The sequence below is a fragment of the Helianthus annuus genome, chromosome 11 (genome assembly GCF_002127325.2).
Source record: "Helianthus annuus cultivar XRQ/B chromosome 11, HanXRQr2.0-SUNRISE, whole genome shotgun sequence".
Taxonomy (NCBI): domain Eukaryota; kingdom Viridiplantae; phylum Streptophyta; class Magnoliopsida; order Asterales; family Asteraceae; genus Helianthus; species Helianthus annuus.
In genome coordinates, this window is record NC_035443.2 from 46,876,672 (window position 1) to 46,897,011 (window position 20,340).

General features: G+C 35.4%; 3 protein-coding genes across 4 annotated transcripts; 2 read left to right on the plus strand and 1 right to left on the minus strand.

The window, feature by feature from the left end:
* Positions 1 to 13: 13 nt before the first annotated feature.
* Positions 14 to 2,891, plus strand: LOC110890159 (pentatricopeptide repeat-containing protein At3g20730). Its single transcript, XM_022137728.2, has 3 exons — positions 14 to 1,925; positions 2,056 to 2,301; positions 2,545 to 2,891. The coding sequence occupies exon 1, from the start codon at positions 72 to 74 to the stop codon at positions 1,896 to 1,898; it is 1,827 nt and encodes a 608-aa protein (XP_021993420.1). The 5' UTR covers positions 14 to 71; the 3' UTR covers positions 1,899 to 1,925; positions 2,056 to 2,301; positions 2,545 to 2,891.
* A 3,776-nt stretch (positions 2,892 to 6,667) lies between these two features.
* LOC110890161 (thiosulfate/3-mercaptopyruvate sulfurtransferase 1, mitochondrial) lies at positions 6,668 to 13,989 on the plus strand. Of its 2 annotated transcripts, XR_004872497.1 has the most exons (13): positions 6,668 to 6,997; positions 8,963 to 9,151; positions 9,349 to 9,408; positions 9,532 to 9,594; positions 10,358 to 10,482; positions 10,635 to 10,797; positions 10,946 to 11,005; positions 11,223 to 11,281; positions 12,202 to 12,283; positions 13,265 to 13,328; positions 13,481 to 13,548; positions 13,642 to 13,876; positions 13,975 to 13,989. XR_004872497.1 is itself a non-coding variant. In XM_035979753.1 (12 exons), the coding sequence occupies exons 1-12, from the start codon at positions 6,908 to 6,910 to the stop codon at positions 13,753 to 13,755; spliced, it is 1,137 nt and encodes a 378-aa protein (XP_035835646.1). In that variant the 5' UTR covers positions 6,668 to 6,907; the 3' UTR covers positions 13,756 to 13,880. The 2 variants fall into 2 exon arrangements, 1 of the variants encoding a protein (XP_035835646.1); XM_035979753.1 differs by lacking the exon at positions 13,975 to 13,989 and having other exon boundaries at positions 13,642 to 13,880.
* A 1,720-nt stretch (positions 13,990 to 15,709) lies between these two features.
* Positions 15,710 to 20,069, minus strand: LOC110890162 (phosphoglycerate kinase, cytosolic). The gene is made up of 7 exons (XM_022137730.2): positions 19,912 to 20,069; positions 19,621 to 19,825; positions 18,810 to 18,887; positions 18,026 to 18,286; positions 17,626 to 17,943; positions 17,066 to 17,224; positions 15,710 to 16,107 (listed from the first exon to the last, which is right to left on the minus strand). Exons 2-7 carry the CDS (start codon positions 19,813 to 19,815, stop codon positions 15,913 to 15,915), a joined length of 1,206 nt encoding a protein of 401 aa, XP_021993422.1. The 5' UTR covers positions 19,816 to 19,825; positions 19,912 to 20,069; the 3' UTR covers positions 15,710 to 15,912.
* Between the last annotated feature and the right edge of the window lie 271 nt (positions 20,070 to 20,340).

Sequence of the window (20,340 nt, forward strand, 5' to 3'; positions counted from 1 at the left end):
AATTTTTGTTTAAAACTTTGAACAATACACTGCTGTCTACTGCTAGTATTTGAACAATAAATTCTCCGTCCATGAGCAAGATTTGTTGCAAAGTAGTTACCCAGATCAACCAAACACTCCGACCAGCAACCTTAATATCCGAAATTCAATCACTTTTAAACTTAAAAAACCTAGACAGTGCTGTCAATCTTGCACTTTCTCACCCAGTTCAGTTCCATCATCCTCCTTATGTGAAACTTTTGCATCTTTGCATTGACAAACAAGCTTATGATCAAGCCCGATTGGTGCACAGACATCTTTATGCATATGGGTTTCATTCAAATTTGCATATAAACACCAAGTTGCTGATCTTATATTCTAAAGCTGGTGACATGAAAAGCGCCCGCCACGTGTTCGACGAAATGCGTGAGAGAAGTGTGGTTTCTTGGACTGCGTTGTTATCTGGGTATGCTCGGAACGGTTATGATGGCGAAGCGCTGGAAGTGTTTGTTGGTATGCGCCGGGCGGGTGTTAAGGCTAATCAATTCAGTTATGCGAGCGCTTTGAGTGCGTGTACGAGGTTGGTGTTTTTAAGTTGTGGGTTGCAGATACAAGGTTGTGTTTACAAGGGTAGATTTGTTTATGATTCTTTTGTGCAATGTGCATTGATTGAATTGCATTCGAAGTGTGGTAAGATTGAGGATGCTTGTAGCATCTTTGATATGATGTTGGTTAAAGACATGGTTTGTTGGAATTCGATGATTGGCGGGTTTGCTAATCGAGGGTATAGCAATGATGCCATTACAATGTTCCGTTTGATGTTTCGTGATGGTATGACTCCTGATAACTTCACTTTGGCAAGTGTTCTCATGGCTTGCGCTCGAAGTAAAGATCTTGTACATGTCTTGCAGCTACACGGGTTTGTTTTAAAATTGGGTTTCGGGTCATATAACAGTTTAAACGGGTCACTTATTAACGCATACGTAAAAAGCCGAAGCGTGAGAAGTGCATACCAAATATACAAAAGTATGACTAAAAAAGATCCGATATCCTGCACTGCGTTAATATCCGGATACGTTCATGAATGTAGTAATACCATGGATGCCATGCATCTTTTCATCGAATTGCATCAAGCACTCATGAATATTGACAGCGTAATCTTATGCTCAATGATCAACATTTGTGCCAACACAACATCATTAATCCTAGGAAAACAAATACACGCTCTTTCCTTAAAACGTTTGGCCTACCATGATGTACCCATGAGCAATGCTCTTATCGACATGTACTCGAAATGCGGTGAAATCATAGACGCACGCCACGTGTTTGATAAAATGAAGGAGAAAAATATCATCTCATGGACATCGTTAATTGCTGGATACGGGAAACACGGGTACGGGAATAAAGCAATCTCGCTTTACAAACAAATGGTGGATGAAGGATTGGAACCGAACAGTATTACATTCTTGTCGCTCTTATTTTCATGCAGCCACAGTGGCTTGACTGCAGAAGGTAGATTATTATTTAACAGTATGATTAATAAATATAATATAATGCCTCGAGAAAAGCATTATTCGTGTATGGTTGATTTATTGGCACGCGGAGGTGAGATAGAAGAAGCGTATACTTTAGTACAAAACATGCACGTGAAGCCAAACGCGTCGGTTTGGGGTGCAATTCTTGGGGCGTGTAGTGTACATGACAATGTTGCAATAGGAAAAGTTGCAGCCGGACATCTCTTTGATTTGGACCCTCGGAAATCGGTCAACTATGTGGTTCTGGCTGGTATTTATGCAGCGGCTGGCTTGTGGGATGGTGCTTGGGACACAAGAAAGTTGATGGAAGTTGAGAAGTTACAGAAGAAGCAATCTGGATGCAGTTTTTTTCAGTCAACAAGCAAGAGGCTTTTGCTTTCGTAAACGAAGATAAAGTTGTTAGTATCTCAGGTTTGTACTCGATTTTCTAAAGATTTATTATACAAGAGAGCTTTGTTGTACCTATTTGTAGTCCGTATGCATTATAATTTATACATATACATTATGTAAGATTTAGACTCGTTTACTTTCTTGGATGTAGATTTCGTTCTGTGGCCTACGGGCAACAAATTTAACGGTTTCAAGGCACCAACAAATATCAAGTTCTTGATGATGCTGATCAGTTACTAAAGTGGACTGTGTGTGGATTCTGGGCTAATATGGCCAAAGTGAAATGAGTTATTAAAAGGGTTAAATATGAGAAGGATAAAAATAAAATAACTCACTAATGCCCAATTCTGGATCTTGTTTATGTTGCTTTCCAGCTTCAGGATGGTGGTTGGATCAGGTATTAATCATGCCAATCACTTGTAATTATGCAAGTTGGATCCATCAATTTGTCACTTTTTGTATGTTTTTCTTAACGACCCGGGGGTCTCATTGGAAGCAGCCTCTCTATTCCTACGGGGTAGAGGTAAGGCTGTCTACATCTTACCCTCCTCAGACCCTACCTTTGCTTTGCTATTGGTGGGATTTACTGAGTATCATGATGATGTATTTTTTCTTAATCCCGGAACTTTTTTTTTACCAGGATGAAGGCCTTGTGGGTGGCCAAGCAGGTTCCACAACTGCACATGTCGGATGCATTTGCTGATTGCTAAAATCCAACTCTTACGTAGGGGGCTCTATTGTTGCTTCTGGAATGAAGCTGCTTGAAACTGGCCTTTTTCTAGTACGGGTCAAAATGGGTCGCGCTAGGCCAGGTTGGGTTTATGCATAGTTTGTAAAGAAATAATGCGTTAATTATGGATGGGTCAGTTTTGATCTAACAGTGCATAATCCTGTGGTCTTCACGGAAACTTGCTAGCGTCAAGACTCAAGATTCTTTATTATCTTGATTTCACTCTTCTATATACGTAGTATTTGATTTGTTGGTCATAATTTGGACCTTATTCTTATGATCAATACAGAACATCATATACGTGAACAGTTGATCAAGATTTTGATTCCAGTGACAAGGCTAGCTGTCTGCAACAAGGTTATCATCTTCAAGCAGTTGACTAAAACTTATTTTGTTACGTTCGTCTTATTTTATGAACACTTGGAGAGTGGACATAATATGTTTTCAATTTACCTACGCTATGTGTTATGGGGGTTTGGGTGAGAAAAAAAATGTTGTCACGTAGGCGACACATAGGCACACTTTTTTTCTCACTCAGAAATGCCAAAAGGGTGTGTAATGGTGGGGGTTGGTTGATGATTAGGTAATCACTATTTAATTATTATTGTTATATTAATTTATATTATATTTATGTTAGTATAAATGTTAACAAATGTAAATTAGTGTTATTAAATTAATCTGATATAGTATCAATACTTATTAAATTGTCATTTGGCTGCCTTTTCTAAATTGACCTTCTCAAGTGAAGTCATTTTGATTGGAACATGTTTTAACCCAAACTGAATTGATAACGGGTGTTTCGACCCCAAACAGGTGTGACTTGATACATCGGTGGATCAGATCCTATGTTTTGCAAGGTATAATGATCATGGATATGATGATCGAAATTCGACATAGCTTGACATCATCAACCCAAAATAGGATGCCATAATTATTAAGGAACCAGAAATATATGGGCTGAATCATTGGGGCTTTCAGGAGTGATTCACTTTGTAAGAATAAGTTGGAAAATAGAAGGGAAGCATAAAGTGCGATTATGCGTTAAAGCATTACATAATATATATAATCTTTAAAACGTTTAAAGTTTATTAATGTTATATCAACTAAATGAAAATGCTTTATTCTATAATAATCATACAATTTTATATAACGTGCCTACATGTTTGGCATGTTGATACTAGGGCTGGCAATTTTACACGAATACACGATACGAACCTACACAAAGTTAACAGGTATCGTGTACCAAACAGGTAGACATGAAATTACCTGTTAATTTTCGTGTATAAACAGGTTAAATACCTGTTTATCTGTTAATACCCGTTAGTACATGATAAAAAATTAAATTAAGTAAAACTCATCAACCATGTGCGTGTGAGTTCCTTAATTCCTTTCTATTTTCATTCCTCATTCAATTCAAAAAAAAAAAAAACCCTAAACTCCTTCTGTAACTCTCAGATAGCATGTCGTATTCATGTTTTTGTTCGTGTTAACAGGTGTTAACAGGTAATTTTCATGTATATCGTGTCTAGTTCGTGTTAACAGGTATTAACAGGTAATTTTCGTATATATCGTGTCGTGTTCGTGTTTGAAAAAAGGACACGATAAGTTATCGTGTCATGTTCGTGTATTGGATTTCGTGTATCGTGTCTTATCGTGTCGTGTCTTATCGTGTACGGGTATACACGATATGCCAGCCCAAGTTGATACAATATAAATGCAACCTATTCACCCAAAGTTATATCTCCTTACATTTAAAGTATTTTCATTGTTTATAGTACTAGGTTATAACCCCGTGTATTACACGGGGTTGAATAAATAAATTTTATATACTAAATAATAAAACAATATATCTTTAAACACCTCATTTATTATACAGGTTGAATAAATATAGTTTTATATATTAAATAATAAAAAGTTATATCTATAAGAACCGTTTGATGAGATTTTTTTTTTTTGAAATTTCACAAGTAAAAGGGCCTGAAATGTAATTTCTTTTTAAACTCTAACTTTATAAAAGTAAAAATTTACATGTAAAACAAATTGTAGAATTATACATAGGCCTATTATGGTATCTTTAACTTCCGTTTTGACGAATTATACCTATATGCTCTGGAGTATTACAGTCATATGCCTATTTTTAACATATTTATCCTTTTTGCTTATTGATAAGAAACATGTGAATATCACATTCTAAGTGTTCTTAGTTTCATGTTTACTTCCTCTGTTTTCTCTTATCCCTCTCCATTATATTTTGTAAACAAAATATCATCATGTGCTAATTTTACAAATTTATGAAACCGAATATAATCATGTCCTAGGTAGTCTTAGTATTATTGGAATTTCCATTTGACTCATGGTTTATGTTAGTTACTTCAAATTTCCTTGTTTATTTTCTGTCTGAGGTATGCGTGTATCCCAAAAACGTGAAAGGTTGAAACCGGTAACCACTTCATTTAGCTGCAGTGTGATGACAGTTTAAACCCATTTAGCTTTTTTTTTTTTATGATCTACCCAACTGTAATATGAGTTCAGCTAATATGTTTAGTTTAATTTATTTCATTACGTACAGGTCGATACATAAAAGGTTTTGTTGAACAGCATATAGTGATGGTACTGGTCGATACATCTTAGTTTTATATCTATTTATGAGCATTACACGGTGGGTGTGAGTGGTAGTTGACGGTTTGTTTTGAAGGTTGTAGACAGAGAAAGCAGAGGGTAATGGTTTTAGGTTTAAAAAGAAATTACATTTCAGGCCTTGTACTTGTGAAATTTAAAAAAAAAAAAAAAACTCATCAAAGGATTGTTTCTAACCTAGTTAGGCATTTGGATGAAAATGGCCAAAAGTTACAAACGTGGGGGGCTATTTGGTACAAAAAAATCATTTTGAACGAAATTAGCAAACATGCCCAAACCTGAGGGACGATTTTGGCAATTAACTCTAATAATTATCCATAAGATATTAAACTAATAATATTTAGTAGGAGGATTATCTATAATATAAGATATTAAAGTAAATAATATTTAGTAGAAAGGTTATATATAATTAATTAGAAGAGATTAAACTTATATTACAATTATCTTTAAGAGATGGTCTAATATATTGACAAGTGTCCCAAAAGTGATTTCTTTTATTATATAGTATAGATATAATTATTAATTAATGCATACAGTTATATATATTGATTTCGAGGGATGATGAATAGTAACTTTATTTTTATAATAATATATAGTTTTTTATTATTTTATTATTTGATATATTATAATAGTTTACTATTTTATTTACTTTCAATAACATATTTTCTTTTTTTTTAAATATATTTCCTTTACCTTTTTTTAATAATTGTTTTTTTCCTTTTTTTAAATATATTAATTTATCGATTAATTTGATACTTCTTTAATAAGTTACGTTTATAACTTTTTTCTAAAAATTTAACTACGTAGTTGTGCTTGATTTCTTTTCTCGACATTCCAATATATTTTTAAATAGGGTTTTATTCCAATTTTCCATGGAGGAAAAACAATGATACTCAAATTTTGGTGTCTTTTATCCATTAACATCCATTAACATGAACCATGTATAACCTTTACCCCATAATCTTTACCCCATAATGAGCATGACAAAATGTGTTATGGGAGCCTTTATCGGGGTTTCAAAGAAAGAAAAGCAAAGCCACATAACGCCATGTAAGCAACCATCATCCACTTTCTTCGACTAGTGTCCCCTGTTGTAATTGTCACGCGTCTAACACACCTCACGCTTCCCATGTTCACCTTCTTCACCATCTCACTTGCCCCATGCCTGCCAACCACCAGAGCCCCCACCCCACGCCTCCTCTAGCTCCCCTTCGTGGCGGTGTTCGCGCCCCACCGGCCACCACCTTACTAAGATGACATGGTTGGCGCCCCCAATTAAACCCACAATGCATAGTCTTAAAAACAAATTATCCCGCCAGTCCGACGCATAAACATTAATGAGAAGAAGTTTTATAACAAAACTCAAATAGGAAAAAAAAAATAGAGAAGTCAAACTCCAGGGGGGTGGATAGCATTTCTTTATTACTCCAGGGGCTGATATACTTGAGGAATCCAAACCCTTTTCCTCATCATCTTCATCATCATCATCATCATCGTACTGTTTTGGGTAGAGTGGACAGAAAACAAGAGTGAAATTAGTCTTCTTAACACCACCACCAACAAGATTTTCATCAACCGATCACCAATTTTGATATTCATATGGTGTTTATATTATCTTTTGAGGGTTTCTGATCAAATGGCATCCGCCTTTCTTTCAAGAACACTTTTTGCTCATCGTTTCGTTCCCTCTTTCTCAACCAATCAAAAATTAGCTTCCTTTTTCTTTGTAAGTATCATCTTTTTGCAGTTTCCCATGTGGGTTTTCATTCTATTAACGTTGTTTTCTGATTACTTGTTGGGTTTGGTTGTTTCATTGAGATATGTTGGTGTTTGGTTTATTAGCTGTGTACGAATGACCTAGAATCAGCTGGTTTGATGAATATCATTGGGAATTGTTTCATACAATGATTGAATGGTTCTTTGTTAGGTTGGAAGTTTAAATTTAAACCTAATGTTTGATCTTTAAATTCAAGGTTGATACTTTCTTGATGCAAACTTTATATGCCAGTTTAATGTCTAAGATTGTAGTCCTAAAGGGTGTGCTTTGGAGTGAATCTTTTGTTGTTCTTATGCTTAAATTAATGTACTTTAATCACCAAAAAGGCAAAAACCATCAGCACTTAGGACTATGGCTTTTTCGTTTTCTGTATTTTGTTCAAATGCGTTACTCGTTGACTTTAAAATTCGTATCAAAGGGTGTTTGGATGTGCCGTTAAACAAAGAATCAGGTTAGGGTGTTTTTTTTTTAAAGGTGTGAATTATTCGCGAATGTCGGGAGGTCTATCATATGTTGTCTTAACCGGGTCCGCACTAGAGAGCCCCCTTGCACAATAGATCCCCAATTTAAACCCCTCAATGAGAAACACCTATCACCCAGACTCGAACTTGAGACCTGGAGGGGAAAACTCACCCGGGCCCACCATAGGTGGAACTTAAATACCTGTGGCCACCACTAGAGCACTAGTGATGGTTAGGTTAGGGTGTTTGACAAAAATGTATTGTTGTGATATGTGATTTTTTGTTTTTGAGGTTCAAAAAGAGCATATTTGTAGAAGTTGTTGTAAGAAAATTGATTATTGGGATTAATGTGAAATCTTGGTTTAAAAAAGCGCGCTTGAAGCGCGCTTGAGGCGATGAAGCGATCGGAAAAACGCTTTTTTGGCTCTGAAGCGATGCATTACATGAAGCGACCTGAAGCGAGCTTTAAGCGGTGAAGCGTTGAAGCTGTGAAGCGACGCTCCAGCCAATCAGGTCACCATTTGGGCCATTTTTTAAGCCCAACAGTCTTTACAAGGTACATATCGACCTTATAGCGATGATATAGCGACTTCCTATGTGAAATCCGGCGACAAATTCCGGCGACGGAGTTGCTTTCAGCCGGAAACCAGGAAGAAGGGGGGAAGAAGAAGAGAGATGCTGACGGTGACGGCTGCGTATATGTATTTTAGGTTTTTAGGGTTTTTATAAGTTAAGGTTTTTAAACATTTAATCCCTCTTATCTTTCATTAGTTTACATTCAGTCCCTAAAACTTCTAACTTTTTACTTAAAAAGTGTAAAGATAGTTTGTCTATTTAAACATTTAACCCCCTCTATCTTCAGTAGTTTACATTTGGTCCTTAAACTTTTTAATTTATGCATAAAAGTACAAAATTAACATTATAAAATACATATATATAATATGGATAGCTATTTTTTATACATATATATAAAATTAACATTATATATAATTATATATAATATGGAGCGCTTCGTATACGTGAAGCTCTCGCTTCGCGCTTGAAGCTTCGCTTAAAGCTTTTGGAACCAAAACGCTTCGGAGCGCTTCGCGCTTTTTTAAACCAAGTGTGAAATTACCCGTTATCTTTAAGCATCTGATTACGTGATAATCACTTTAAAATGGCACTTTTAAACACCCCCCAAGGCTCAATTTATCTAGTACAATCTTTTATTTTCCGTGGTATCTATGTTGCACCATTCATGAAATTTTACTTCAAAATATACTAATTGTAGTTTTACTTTTGTGTTTTTTTTTATGTGATACCAACTGTTTAATTCATCCCATAACTTTTTTCATGTTCAGATATGTCCTTGAAAAGAAATCGTATAAAATGATAGAAGAATAAGGAGCATGTTTCTTGAACTTAATTTAATTACTTAAGATTTTCACCACATTTTCTTTAATATTTTCAGAAGAAACCCCTTCAGTCGTGGGCTAGCCCAACCCATACAGCATACAGGAGGACTACCTTGGTTCGCGGCGATATGGCTACACGCGTGGCTGGATCCACTGCTTCTTTTTCAACACGGTCTTTGTCAACTGGTGAGCCTGTTGTCTCGGTTGACTGGCTCCATGCCAATTTGCGCGAGCCTGATTTGAAGGTACTCACTCGTTTCTCTCCAATGTTCATTGTTTTTGCATCTATGCTAATCATTCTGATAAAAGATTATGCATGCTCTACCGAAGGTGATATATGACATTGTATAACTTGAATACCCTTATATAAGAATATTTATATGAAATGTAAATATGATTATTATTATTATTATTATTATTTGCTGTATGGATATATTGTCAGGTGCTGGATGCATCCTGGTACATGCCTGATGAACAGAGAAATCCACTCCAGGAGTACCAGGTGTTTATTATTAATTAATTTATTATTATTATGGTTTCTTTTTTGGATAGCTTATTAAACAGATTCTGATTTTCGTTATTTTCTATTATTTTTTTCTCCCTTCTTTTAATATTATTTCAACAGGTTGCCCACATTCCTGGTGCTCTTTTCTTTGATGTAGATGGGATATCTGATCGAACGACTAATGTGAGATGCCCTCTTATAACTTTCTTTTCAAGCTCCCTTTTAAAAGTAATAACTTAGTCTTAGACCGAAAAGGGAATTGTAAATAGATATTTTTCATGATGTCATGTTTTTGGCATGTGGACGGCTCATCTTTGAGTGGATGTCACAAAATTACGTATCGAATATAATTACGAAAAAGTAATAAGTTGTTTGATAAATTGTAAGCATTTAATGACACTGTTGGCAACTGTTAGTTATACTTGATCCATTTCGTTAGTAAATGGGTTGAAATTACGACCATAGTTGTCAATGGCGATCGCTATAGCGCGCTATGCAGCGTATAGGTCTAGTATCGCTATTAAGGTTGTAGCAATGGATAGCAAGAATAGCGACACTTTATTTTATTTTTTGTTTTTTTTAATATAAATAGCAATTATATATAGCTATAAAATAGCTGGATTTTAGGTTTTTGTTAAATATACATGTAAAATAGCATATATACCAGGGTATTTTGATATAATATACATATAAAAAAAATTTAAAATTTTTCTAGTGTATCACTATTTATAAACTATCCGCCCGCTATTTATGTTTATTCGCTATATAGCATATAGGTACCTTATCGCTATTTGTCGCTATTCGCCACTAACAACTATTTATGTTTATTCGCTATATAGCATATAGGTACCTTATCGCTATTTGTCGCTATTCGTCACTAACAACTATGATTACGATATCTGAAAATTAATTAATTTTATGTATAACAATGTGAATGATTAAGCAGCTGCCACACATGTTGCCATCTGAGGAAGCATTTGCCGCTGCTGTTTCTGCTCTTGGTATTGAAAACAAAGATGGAGTTGTTGTTTATGATGGTAAAGGGATCTTCAGCGCTGCTCGTGTCTGGTGGTCAGTTATACAACTTCTGAATTTAGCTTTTGTATGAATAGAGAATTTATGTAAATTTTTAATAACATAAGAATACTTATTAAAATTTTATGTGGGGTTTAAACGAGGCTTTTTTTTTTTTGTTCAATACAAATAATTAAATACTTTTATAGGATGTTCCGAGTTTTTGGGCATGATAGAGTATGGGTATTAGATGGAGGGCTTCCCAGATGGCGTGCTTCGGGATTCGATGTTGAATCAAGTGCTTCTGGTGATCAAATTTTGAAAGCCAGTGCTGCCAGCGAGGCAATAGAGAAAGTGTACCAAGGCCAGCCTGTAAGAACATAGATTTTCGACATACTTGTTTTTTTAACATGTGCTGACATAATATGTATATAAGATTATTTTTTTTTTCAATGGGTTTTTTAGTTTTTTTTTCTGAATCAAAGTTGTGGGAATTGATGAAAGTTCTTTACTTTGACAGGTTGGTCCAGTTACATTTCAAACTAAATATCAGCCGCATCTTGTATGGACACTTGAACAGGTTTGTAGAGTATATTTTAATAAGAAACTATATAAAACAAAACTAAATGGAAACTGAAATGAAAATTAACAACCAAAATGAAGACAATAAAGTTGTTTTTTTTTTTTTTTTGGTTAAGCTTCTATCGGTTGACACAAACAGATAGCCTTTCAGTACATAGGTTTTGATGTGTGTGTTTTGTGCACATTTGATGGTATCTCTGCGGTGATTGTTACAGGTTAAAAAGAACACAGACGACCAAACACATCAACACATAGATGCCCGGTCAAAAGCCAGGTATAAGAAATCAATTTTTATTTATTATTATAATAATATGTGCATGAGGGTTATACCGCACAAGTTACAACTACAAAGTACTGAACATCTTACTTAAGAGGTTGGGTAACTTGTCAAAACAGGCAATTTTGTACACGTTGAGAAGAAATATTCTTTGTTCAAGGTTTAAAAGAATGGTATAAATAGTTGGTGCTAAGTATGACTATTCCGATCGTAGTGTGAGGTTCATTGGGGAACACTAAAAAAAGTGGGGAACCGACTCAAACGATCTCCGATTTGACTCATTCCAGCGGCGTTGGAACCGACTCGTCGAACCCTAACTAAGATCTCTTAACCCTAAATCCAACCCCTAAACCCTAAATCCTAACCTCTAAACCCTAAATATATTAGGGTTTGGCTTTTAGGGTCTTAGATTAGGGTTTTGCTTTAGGGTTTAGTTTTAGGGTTAATCATTAGTATTTAGGGTTTATAGTTTAGATTTTACAGTTTAGCTTAGGTTTTAGCCTTATTGTTTAGCTATAGGGCTTAGGTTTAGAGTTTAGAGTTAAGAGATCCTAGTTAAGGTTCGACGAGCTGGTTCCAATGCCGCTGGAATGAGTCCAATCGGAGTTTGTTTGAGTCGGTTCCCCACTTTTTTAGTGTTCCCTAATGAACCCTCCCCTTCGATCGTAATCTTGAATAAAATGATATACGAGGTTTTATCCATTAAAAATACACTTTGCTCGACTTAGACCTCTCTCCCTTGTTTCATTTCTAGTTTTTTGCTGATATAATTTTGCTTGTTTGCCCTTTTAAGAGATAAAACATAACCTGAATTGACTCTTTCATAAGTAAATTGCTCTAATTATAATGCATGTGCTAGATCGACATAATTTTAAGTATATAATGAAATTTGATTGTGGTTTTGATTTGTTTTTCAGGTTTGATGGTGTCGCAGCTGAGCCTCGTAAAGGAATAAGAAGTGGCCATGTACCTGGGAGTACGTGCATTCCGTTTGCCCAGGTAATTTAATCATCTTCGTTAATTGTGTTTTTCATATTGTTAAATAATAAATGAATCAACTTTGCTTAGATCGGATAAGAAATGAGGTTTTTAGAGAAAGATTAGGAGTGGCTAGTATATCGGATAAGATTAAGGAGGGGAGATTAAGATGGTTTGGGCATGTGAAGCGGAGGCAAACGACGGCACTAGTTAGAGTAGTGGAACTGCAACTACTCTAACTGTGGAGGGGAGGAGAGGAAGAGGCAGACCCAAACTGACATGGGATGAGCAGATTAGGCATGATTTACTAGAGTTGCATCTTTCCGAGGACATGGTCCAAGATAGGACTTCGCGGAGGAGTAGGATTAGGGTTAAGGACTTCTAGAGGATGTTGCAGTAAGGTCTTAGGTGTATTTTAGGGACATAGGTTTTTCTTATTCTTTAAGTGACTTTACCGGTAATTAACTTCTTGTGTTTATGCCCAAATGATGTTGTATGCTATTATACATGATTTACATTATACTGTGTCATTCTGATCAATTTCTTGGTATAGGTGATTTCTTTTTTCTATATTCTTTGACTTGATGTGTTGGTATGTTGTTTGTTTTGGAGCCGAGGGTCTCTCTGGAAGCAGCCTCTCTATCCCTAGGGATAGAGGCAAAGTCTGTCTATATCCCACCCTCCCCAGACCCTATAAGTAGCTTTGCTATTTGTGGGATTTACTGGGTATGGTTGTTGTTGTTGTAACTGTGCTTATAAAAACAATATAATTACAACAATAATCTGAATCTTTTAGTACAATGATTTAGCAGGTTGTATGCATTGAAGCTAGATTTTTGGGACCCATTGGAAATAAATCCCAACCCAAATTGACCCGTTCATAAGTGAATGGATCAAAATTTACCACTCTAAAATTATGTATTATTTTATGGCGAAAAAATCAAAACTCGTTGTGATGAAATACCAAATTGATTAATCAAACATGTTTTTTGGTTCTTACAGATGTTAGACAGCTCACAGACACTGCTATCCGCAGATCAGCTCAAGAACAAGTTTGAACAAGAGGGTAACCAACTTCACCACCTACTTTTAATTCAAATAAGACATTATTAAATATTAATTTATTATTAATACATTTCATACAAATGGATTTCAAATATGACATTATTAAATATTAATAAATTTCATACGGGTCGTACGAAACAATTATTCTTGCAGGAATCGCATTGGACAAACCTGTCATGGCTTCATGTGGGACAGGAGTTACTGCATGCATTCTTGCATTGGTGATATTCTTTTTTTAATCTGAAAACATCTGTTTTAGATATATCTCTACAAGAATCATTTATTAAAGTTTTTTTTTTTTTTTGTACTTTTAGGGACTTCATCGACTTGGGAAGACAGATGTTCCGGTTTATGATGGATCTTGGACAGAATGGGGAGCACACGAAGACACACCAGTTGCCACTTCACCTTCAGCTCAAAGTTCTTGACATTAATGAATGTTTTAACTTTTAATGTGGTGGTGATTTCAACTTGAAAGATTTTCTGTTTTGGTTAAACATGTTTTTGCCTATGTGGTTAAACAAGGAATCAAGTATCAATTCGGTTAAGGTTATTTCCAATTTGTGGATGTTGGGTTTAAATTGCATACTTGTGTTGATGAGAAATAAGCCGGTAATTAGTTCGACAGTCAAATCTAAAAATCGAAGGTTGTGTGTTTAAGATGGTAACTATCTCGTTTTTCTGGCAAGATCGTTGATGGTGTTGGAGATCGTTTTTCAAGCGAGGGGTTGGTGTTGATTTCTGTTGTGGTGGCGGTTCAGGCAATGGTTGGTTGATGGTGATGAAGATCGTTTTTAGGGTTAAGGGTTCTTCAATAAATGGTGTAAAGAAGCTTAGATATGGTAGTGGCCAAAAAGATTAGAAAAAAATGCCGTTGGGAATGTCAAAAAGATTTCTTTTTGGTTGATAGGGTTAAATTGACATAACCACGTTCCCTCAAAAAATTCAACTAAAAAAATAAAATCTCTCCCCTTAACTCTACTATCACCATCTTCATCACCATCACTTGCCCCACAATCTCTTCCACTACCTCTAGAGGTGCAAAAAAAAAACGTATCCGGAATCGAACCCAAGAAAAAAATCCGGAACCGGTTATTTTTGTAGCTGGGTATAAGATACCGCAACCGAACCTGACCCTACACATAGGGTATACATTTTGAGCTCAGTACCCGAAACCGTACCCAGTTTATACCCGAAAATAACTAGAAAAGATCATACCCAATACCCAAACCTAATAATACCCTATACGGCTATACCGATACCGTTTTTTTTAATATCCAATAGAATACCCAAAATTTAAATGTATATTTTTTTTACGTTTGTTGTACAATTTTTATATTTAAGTTTTTAAAAATACATATTGTAAAGAAATAATTTTTACTTCAGTGAATTATGTTACTGTAATTTATTTTAATTATTTTTACAAATGAAAAATCAAATTTAATTTTTAAACGAAATTATTTTTGTGTAAAACAATAAAAAAAGCTTATTTTATAAAACCCAGACTCATGCTCAGTTCCAATACCCGCTTATACCCGAACCCAATCATACCTACCCAGATACATAGGGTATGATTTTTCTCTTCAATACCCGTACCCGAACCTTACCCGGATTCTCTCAATACCCAGTTTTCCAATACTTGATATACCCAGAACTGGTTCCATAACCCAATTTGTGAACCTCTAGTTGCCACGTTCTAACTTTTAACAAAAAAAATAAGAGATAAGATCGTTTTGCTAAGGGTGTTCATGGTCCGGTTTCAAACCGTGAAACCGCCCAAACCGGTCATCGGTTAGGTTTCACAGTCGGTTTCTTAGTTATCTTTCAGTTGGTCGGTTTCAGTATTTGCAAACCGTAGCAAACCGGTCATCGGTTAGGTTTCACAGTCGGTTTCTTAGTTATATTTAGGTTTTTAGGGTGGGGGGGTTAATTTTTTTGGGAGTTTGGAGGGGGGGGGGGGGGTGTTAGGTTCTTGCAATAAGAGTGCTTCTCAAATGAACCATATCTTACATATACATGGGCATAAATAAAATTAAATCTGAATTTATTCTCTTGTTTTTCATTTTTAGCAAATAAGGCCCAAACCATGAAACCGAACCGTTAATAAAGATTTGGTTTGGTTTGATTCTGTTTTCAATTACCAAAAACCGTGAGTAATGTTTTGGTTCACGGTTTGAGTCACTTGCTAGAAAAATACATCACATATTTCTCCTTCAAATTTCAACTCTAAAGTCATTACTTCCAAATTTTCAGTTGATAATTATTATAAACCAAACACCTTAAAGTATCATTCCAGTTGACACATCAACATCAGTTTTTCCATACCTTGTTTGCATTCACGTGCTTGATTTTTGGTTTGTAATCATTCATACCAGAAAGAAAGCAGCATAGCAAAGCCAAACACCAAACAAAGAGAGAGATTATTTATACAATGACTGTTGATTCCAATTCAAAAAAACCATCAATGCTCATGGTCACAGATTCACAGGACCTTTTTATTAGCTTCTAGTCTCAACTATAAACCGTTAAACCAAAAGTTTGCTTCAACTTATGACATATTTCTCAACAACACCAAGGAGATTGGCTCATGCCTCATTCAAGGCAAGCACTCCAGGCAGTGTCTTCCCTTCTAGAAGCTCCAAGCTAGCACCGCCACCTGTCGAGATGTGGCTCATTTTGTCGGCTAACCCAACCTTTTCCACAGCTGCAACCGAATCACCTCCTCCAATGATGGTTGTAACCCCCTTTCCACTAAGCTCTGCAAGTTTCTTGGCAATAGCCTAGTAACATGGTATTCAACGTCAGTCATCCAGAATCAAAACTAAAGTTGCTAAATGAGTGAGTCAGGTGGTTCAACAAAGGGTCATCTTTAAGTCAAAACGGGTCAAGTTGGCATGCAAAGCCTTTTTTTCCAAATATATATGTATACATTATGGTTGCGAAAACAATATTATTATAATAATATAAAGAGCAAAGTACACGGATGGTCCCTGTGGTTTCCCAAATTTTTGGATCTAGTCCCTAGCTTTTCAAGAGTACACGGATGGTCCCTGTAGTTTGGACTTTGTAACGCATTTAGTCCCCAGCCAACAAATCTAAAAGGTTTTAAATGTCCAAGTTAGGGACTAAATGTGTTACAAAGTGCAAATCACAGGGACCATCCATGTAATTTTGGAAAAAGCCGGGGACTAAATGCGTTACAAAGTGCAAATCACAGGGACCATCCATGTACTTTTGGAAAAAGTTGGGACTAAATGCGTTACAAAGTGCAAACCATAAGAACCATTTGTGTACTTTTGGAAAGCTAGGGACAAAATCCAAAATATTGGTAAACCACATGGACCATCCGTGTACTTTAATATAAATTATTGAAATAAAATACAAATTAGGATGTTGTGTGGATTATAAAAGACATACGTTTGCATGATTATTAACCCATTTGACACTTTCCCTTTTAAGCTATTTTTTTTTCATTCGACCCATTTGAGATAAAAGCACAACCAAATCGATCCATTTAAAAGTATATGGGTCGAAGTTTGCCACCTCTAGATTGAAAGCCAGTAACTACAACTAATTTACGCATGAAATTCCTCATTTTCTATTATTAAAGGGCATTTTAGACATTTAACTAAGAGCTGAAGACTTCCTTTTTAGATCTTACGTTAAAAAACATCGCATACGCATAAAAGAGTAAAGATCCCAAACAACTATTTTAGACCAGCAAACATAATAACGCACCTCTGTTCCTGCAGCAAACTTCTCGAACTCAAACACACCCATCGGCCCATTCCAGATAACAGTTTTGGTAGTATCCAAAGTTTCACTGAAAGACTTGATGGAATCTGGCCCAATGTCCAATCCCATCCAACCATCTGGAATTTCCTTAGCTGGAACAACCTGAAATTCAGTAATAACATCTTTTAGCAACATGAAAAACAACACTTTCTGTTTGGCAGAACTCTTTGTTATGGGTCAAAACAATTCAGTTACCGCGGGCCCAAATCACTTTGTAACTTATGAGTAATTAGCATATCAATTGCCAAATAAAATTACCAAAGTCACATTCTTTTAAAAAAGCTTATAATTTTTGGAAAGAGTAAATGATTTTTTTTCGCATCTGGATCCAAAAGGTTTGAAATCTTGTCATTTTCATCCGACTTGTTAATTCCATCCATTTATTTTCGTTATATCAGGGCTATTTTCATCTTTTTTTGTTAACTTAAAAGGCAATTCAGTCTTTTGAATACTTGTACATTATGCTAAATGCTTGTACAAGAAAGAGCAAATGAAAAACATACCTTGCTGTTAGCATCAGCAGCAAACTTGTCGGCAATTACGACATCAGACGGGAGTAAAAGAGACACCCCTTTAGCCTTAGCCTTTTCGATAAGTGATGTGGCAAGATCGAGTTTATCTTCTTCAACAAGTGATGACCCGACTTTGTACCCTTGAGCCTTGTAAAAGGTAAAGATCATACCGCCGCCGAGCACAAGGATGTTGACTTTTTCTAATAATGATTCGATTACACCGATTTTGCTTGAAACCTTTGACCCGCCAACAATGGCAGCAAATGGTTTAGTGGGATTAGATACGGCTCCAACAAGGTAATCAAGCTCCTGAAAACATACCATATGTAAATAAATCACCAAAAAATAACTCGTCAAGGTCTTGAAAAACGAGAATAATATTATAATACACCTTTTGCATAAGGTATCCAGCAACAGATGGCTTCAAGTACTTTGCAACACCCTCAGTAGATGCATGTGCCCTATGTGCGGTACCGAATGCATCATTGACGTATAAGTCTGCTAGTGATGCAAGCTTTTTTGCGAATTCGGGATCGTTTTTCTCTTCTTCTTTATAAAATCTGACATTTTCAAGAAGCAAAACACCGCCTTCTGGGATCCCAGCCACCAGTTTCTCAACCTCGGGGCCTACGCAGTCATCTGCCATCTTGACCTGTTGTTATATGCCAATATGCGAAAATATTACTTCAGAAGAACAATTAAAAACAAAGATAAATATCATAAATAAAAATAATAATAAAAAATACTTCATACTTTCTTATTTTGTTTGAAAAGTCCCTTAGCCTAATTTTGGTTTATTAACATGTTAAAAATACATGAAAAGGTCACTCTAACCAATTTTGGTATATCAAAGTCCCTAAACTTATCTAGAGTGCGCGTATTTCTAAACAAAATTAAAATAATGACTTGTTACCTCTATTTGATGAAGTGGCATTTAACATTTTTGTACAAAAATAAAAGATAAACCATCTTATTTTGTCCAACTTAAGAGGTGACAAATCATTATCATTGTTACTATTATTTCACAAACTTTGCATTCTTGTCCAATTTAGTACATCAAAATTCGGTTGAGCGACTTTTTTTCAAGCAAAATAAGAATGTGTGTTGGTTCTTTTACGAGAGACTGATTATAGAGTAATAAAACTGAAGCTGAACCGACAATTTGACAAACAAACCTCAACTCCAAGAAGCTCAGATAGTCTAGGCACAAGTGGCTTCAAGCTGTATTTCGGTGTAACACCCTTTGGCCGTCCCTATAATCACAACAAAAAAATACAAAAATCACATTCTTATCCACAAATCCAAACTCCAAACAGAAATCATCTAACTTGTTTCACTTCAGATCTAAGCAATATTAATAACCATAACAGATTTAAAACCCATAACCAAACATTGCAAAAGATACAAATAAAAATTAGAGTAAATTGCCAAAATCGTCCGTAAGGTTTGGGCATGTTTGCCATTTACATCCAAATTCCGAAACAACTTTTTTGTACAATACAGTCCTTCACTTTTGGGATTTTTTGCCATTTTCATCCAAACATCTAATTTGCTTTATTTTTTCTATCAAACATTTGGATGAAAACGGCAAAAACTTACAAATCTCAGGAACGATTTTGGCAAAAAAGTCAGACGTTTGGATGAAAATGGCAAAAAAATCCCAAAAGTGAAGGACTATATGGTACAAAAATGTTGTTTTGGATGAAAATGGCAAACATGCCCAAACCTTAGGGACGATTTTGGCAATTTACTCTAAAAATTAGGTGAGACACACATATATATCACAAACATATACAAATACACAATTCAATCCAAAAAAAGAACAAAACATAACAGATTTAAAATCAATATAGTAGTTAAATAATCAAACATTGCACATTTAATTAATACAAATGAAGATTACATAACACACATATATCACAAACAGATTACAAATATACGAAGATATACAATTGAATTCAAAATAAGAAGAAAATATATGTATACCAAATGAGATGAGAGGATGACTTTGGCACCGTTAGACATCAAGTATTTGATGGTAGGGACGGCGGCGCGTATGCGCGTGTCATCGGTGATTTTAAAACTGTCATCCAAGGGTACGTTGAGATCAGCCCTGACGAAGACTCTCTTCCCCTTGAGATCTGCTTCCTTCAAGCTGCTTACACTCTTCTTTGTCGCCATTTTTCAAACCCTAAAAATGAAATTACGATATGTGTTGTGATCGGAAACGAAACAAATCAAATAAGAGTTGAAATGGTGAGATAGGATGAAACTTACGGTGGTGATATTGAGATGGTGAGATCAGAGAGAAAGAATCAACTAGAAAAATGCCTTTTGGTTTGTGGCTAAAAATAAAACTTGAAAACTTCAAATATGTAATGGGAGGGGTGGTGTTGCTATCAAATTATTTAAAGAAATTTATATATAAAATCTATACTATATGAAATGGATAGAGAAAAATATCCACATAATCCCTCTGGTTTACTCAGAATTCATTTGTAATCCTTATACTCAGAACTCTACGCTGTCTTCAATGTAGGAGGGAAACCGACTCAAAAGACTAAAAATAAATAAAAAATAAAAATATTAAGGGCAAATCGGAAAGGACTTAGTTGGTTAATATAACGCGTAAGCTCCAAAAACTCTCGTCCAATCCAGCTCAATCGTCTAGCATTTCCGCCGCGATCGGCTTTGACACTGATTGGT

Bases quoted from the DNA above. Each gene is read 5' to 3' on its own strand.
- LOC110890159 (XM_022137728.2), top strand. From the start codon at position 72: ATGAGCAAGATTTGTTGCAAAGTAGTTACCCAGATCAACCAAACACTC.
- LOC110890161 (XM_035979753.1), top strand. From the start codon at position 6,908: ATGGCATCCGCCTTTCTTTCAAGAACACTTTTTGCTCATCGTTTCGTT. The intron at 9,152-9,348 runs GTACTCACTCGT...ATATATTGTCAG, and splicing joins TGCGCGAGCCTGATTTGAAG to GTGCTGGATGCATCCTGGTA. The intron at 10,483-10,634 runs GTCAGTTATACA...ATACTTTTATAG, and splicing joins AGCGCTGCTCGTGTCTGGTG to GATGTTCCGAGTTTTTGGGC.
- LOC110890162 (XM_022137730.2), bottom strand. From the start codon at position 19,815: ATGGCGACAAAGAAGAGTGTAAGCAGCTTGAAGGAAGCAGATCTCAAG. The intron at 18,888-19,620 runs GTATACATATAT...TTGTGATTATAG, and splicing joins TCATCCTCTCATCTCATTTG to GGACGGCCAAAGGGTGTTAC. The intron at 17,225-17,625 runs GTATGTTTTTCA...ACTGAATTTCAG, and splicing joins CTGCTGATGCTAACAGCAAG to GTTGTTCCAGCTAAGGAAAT.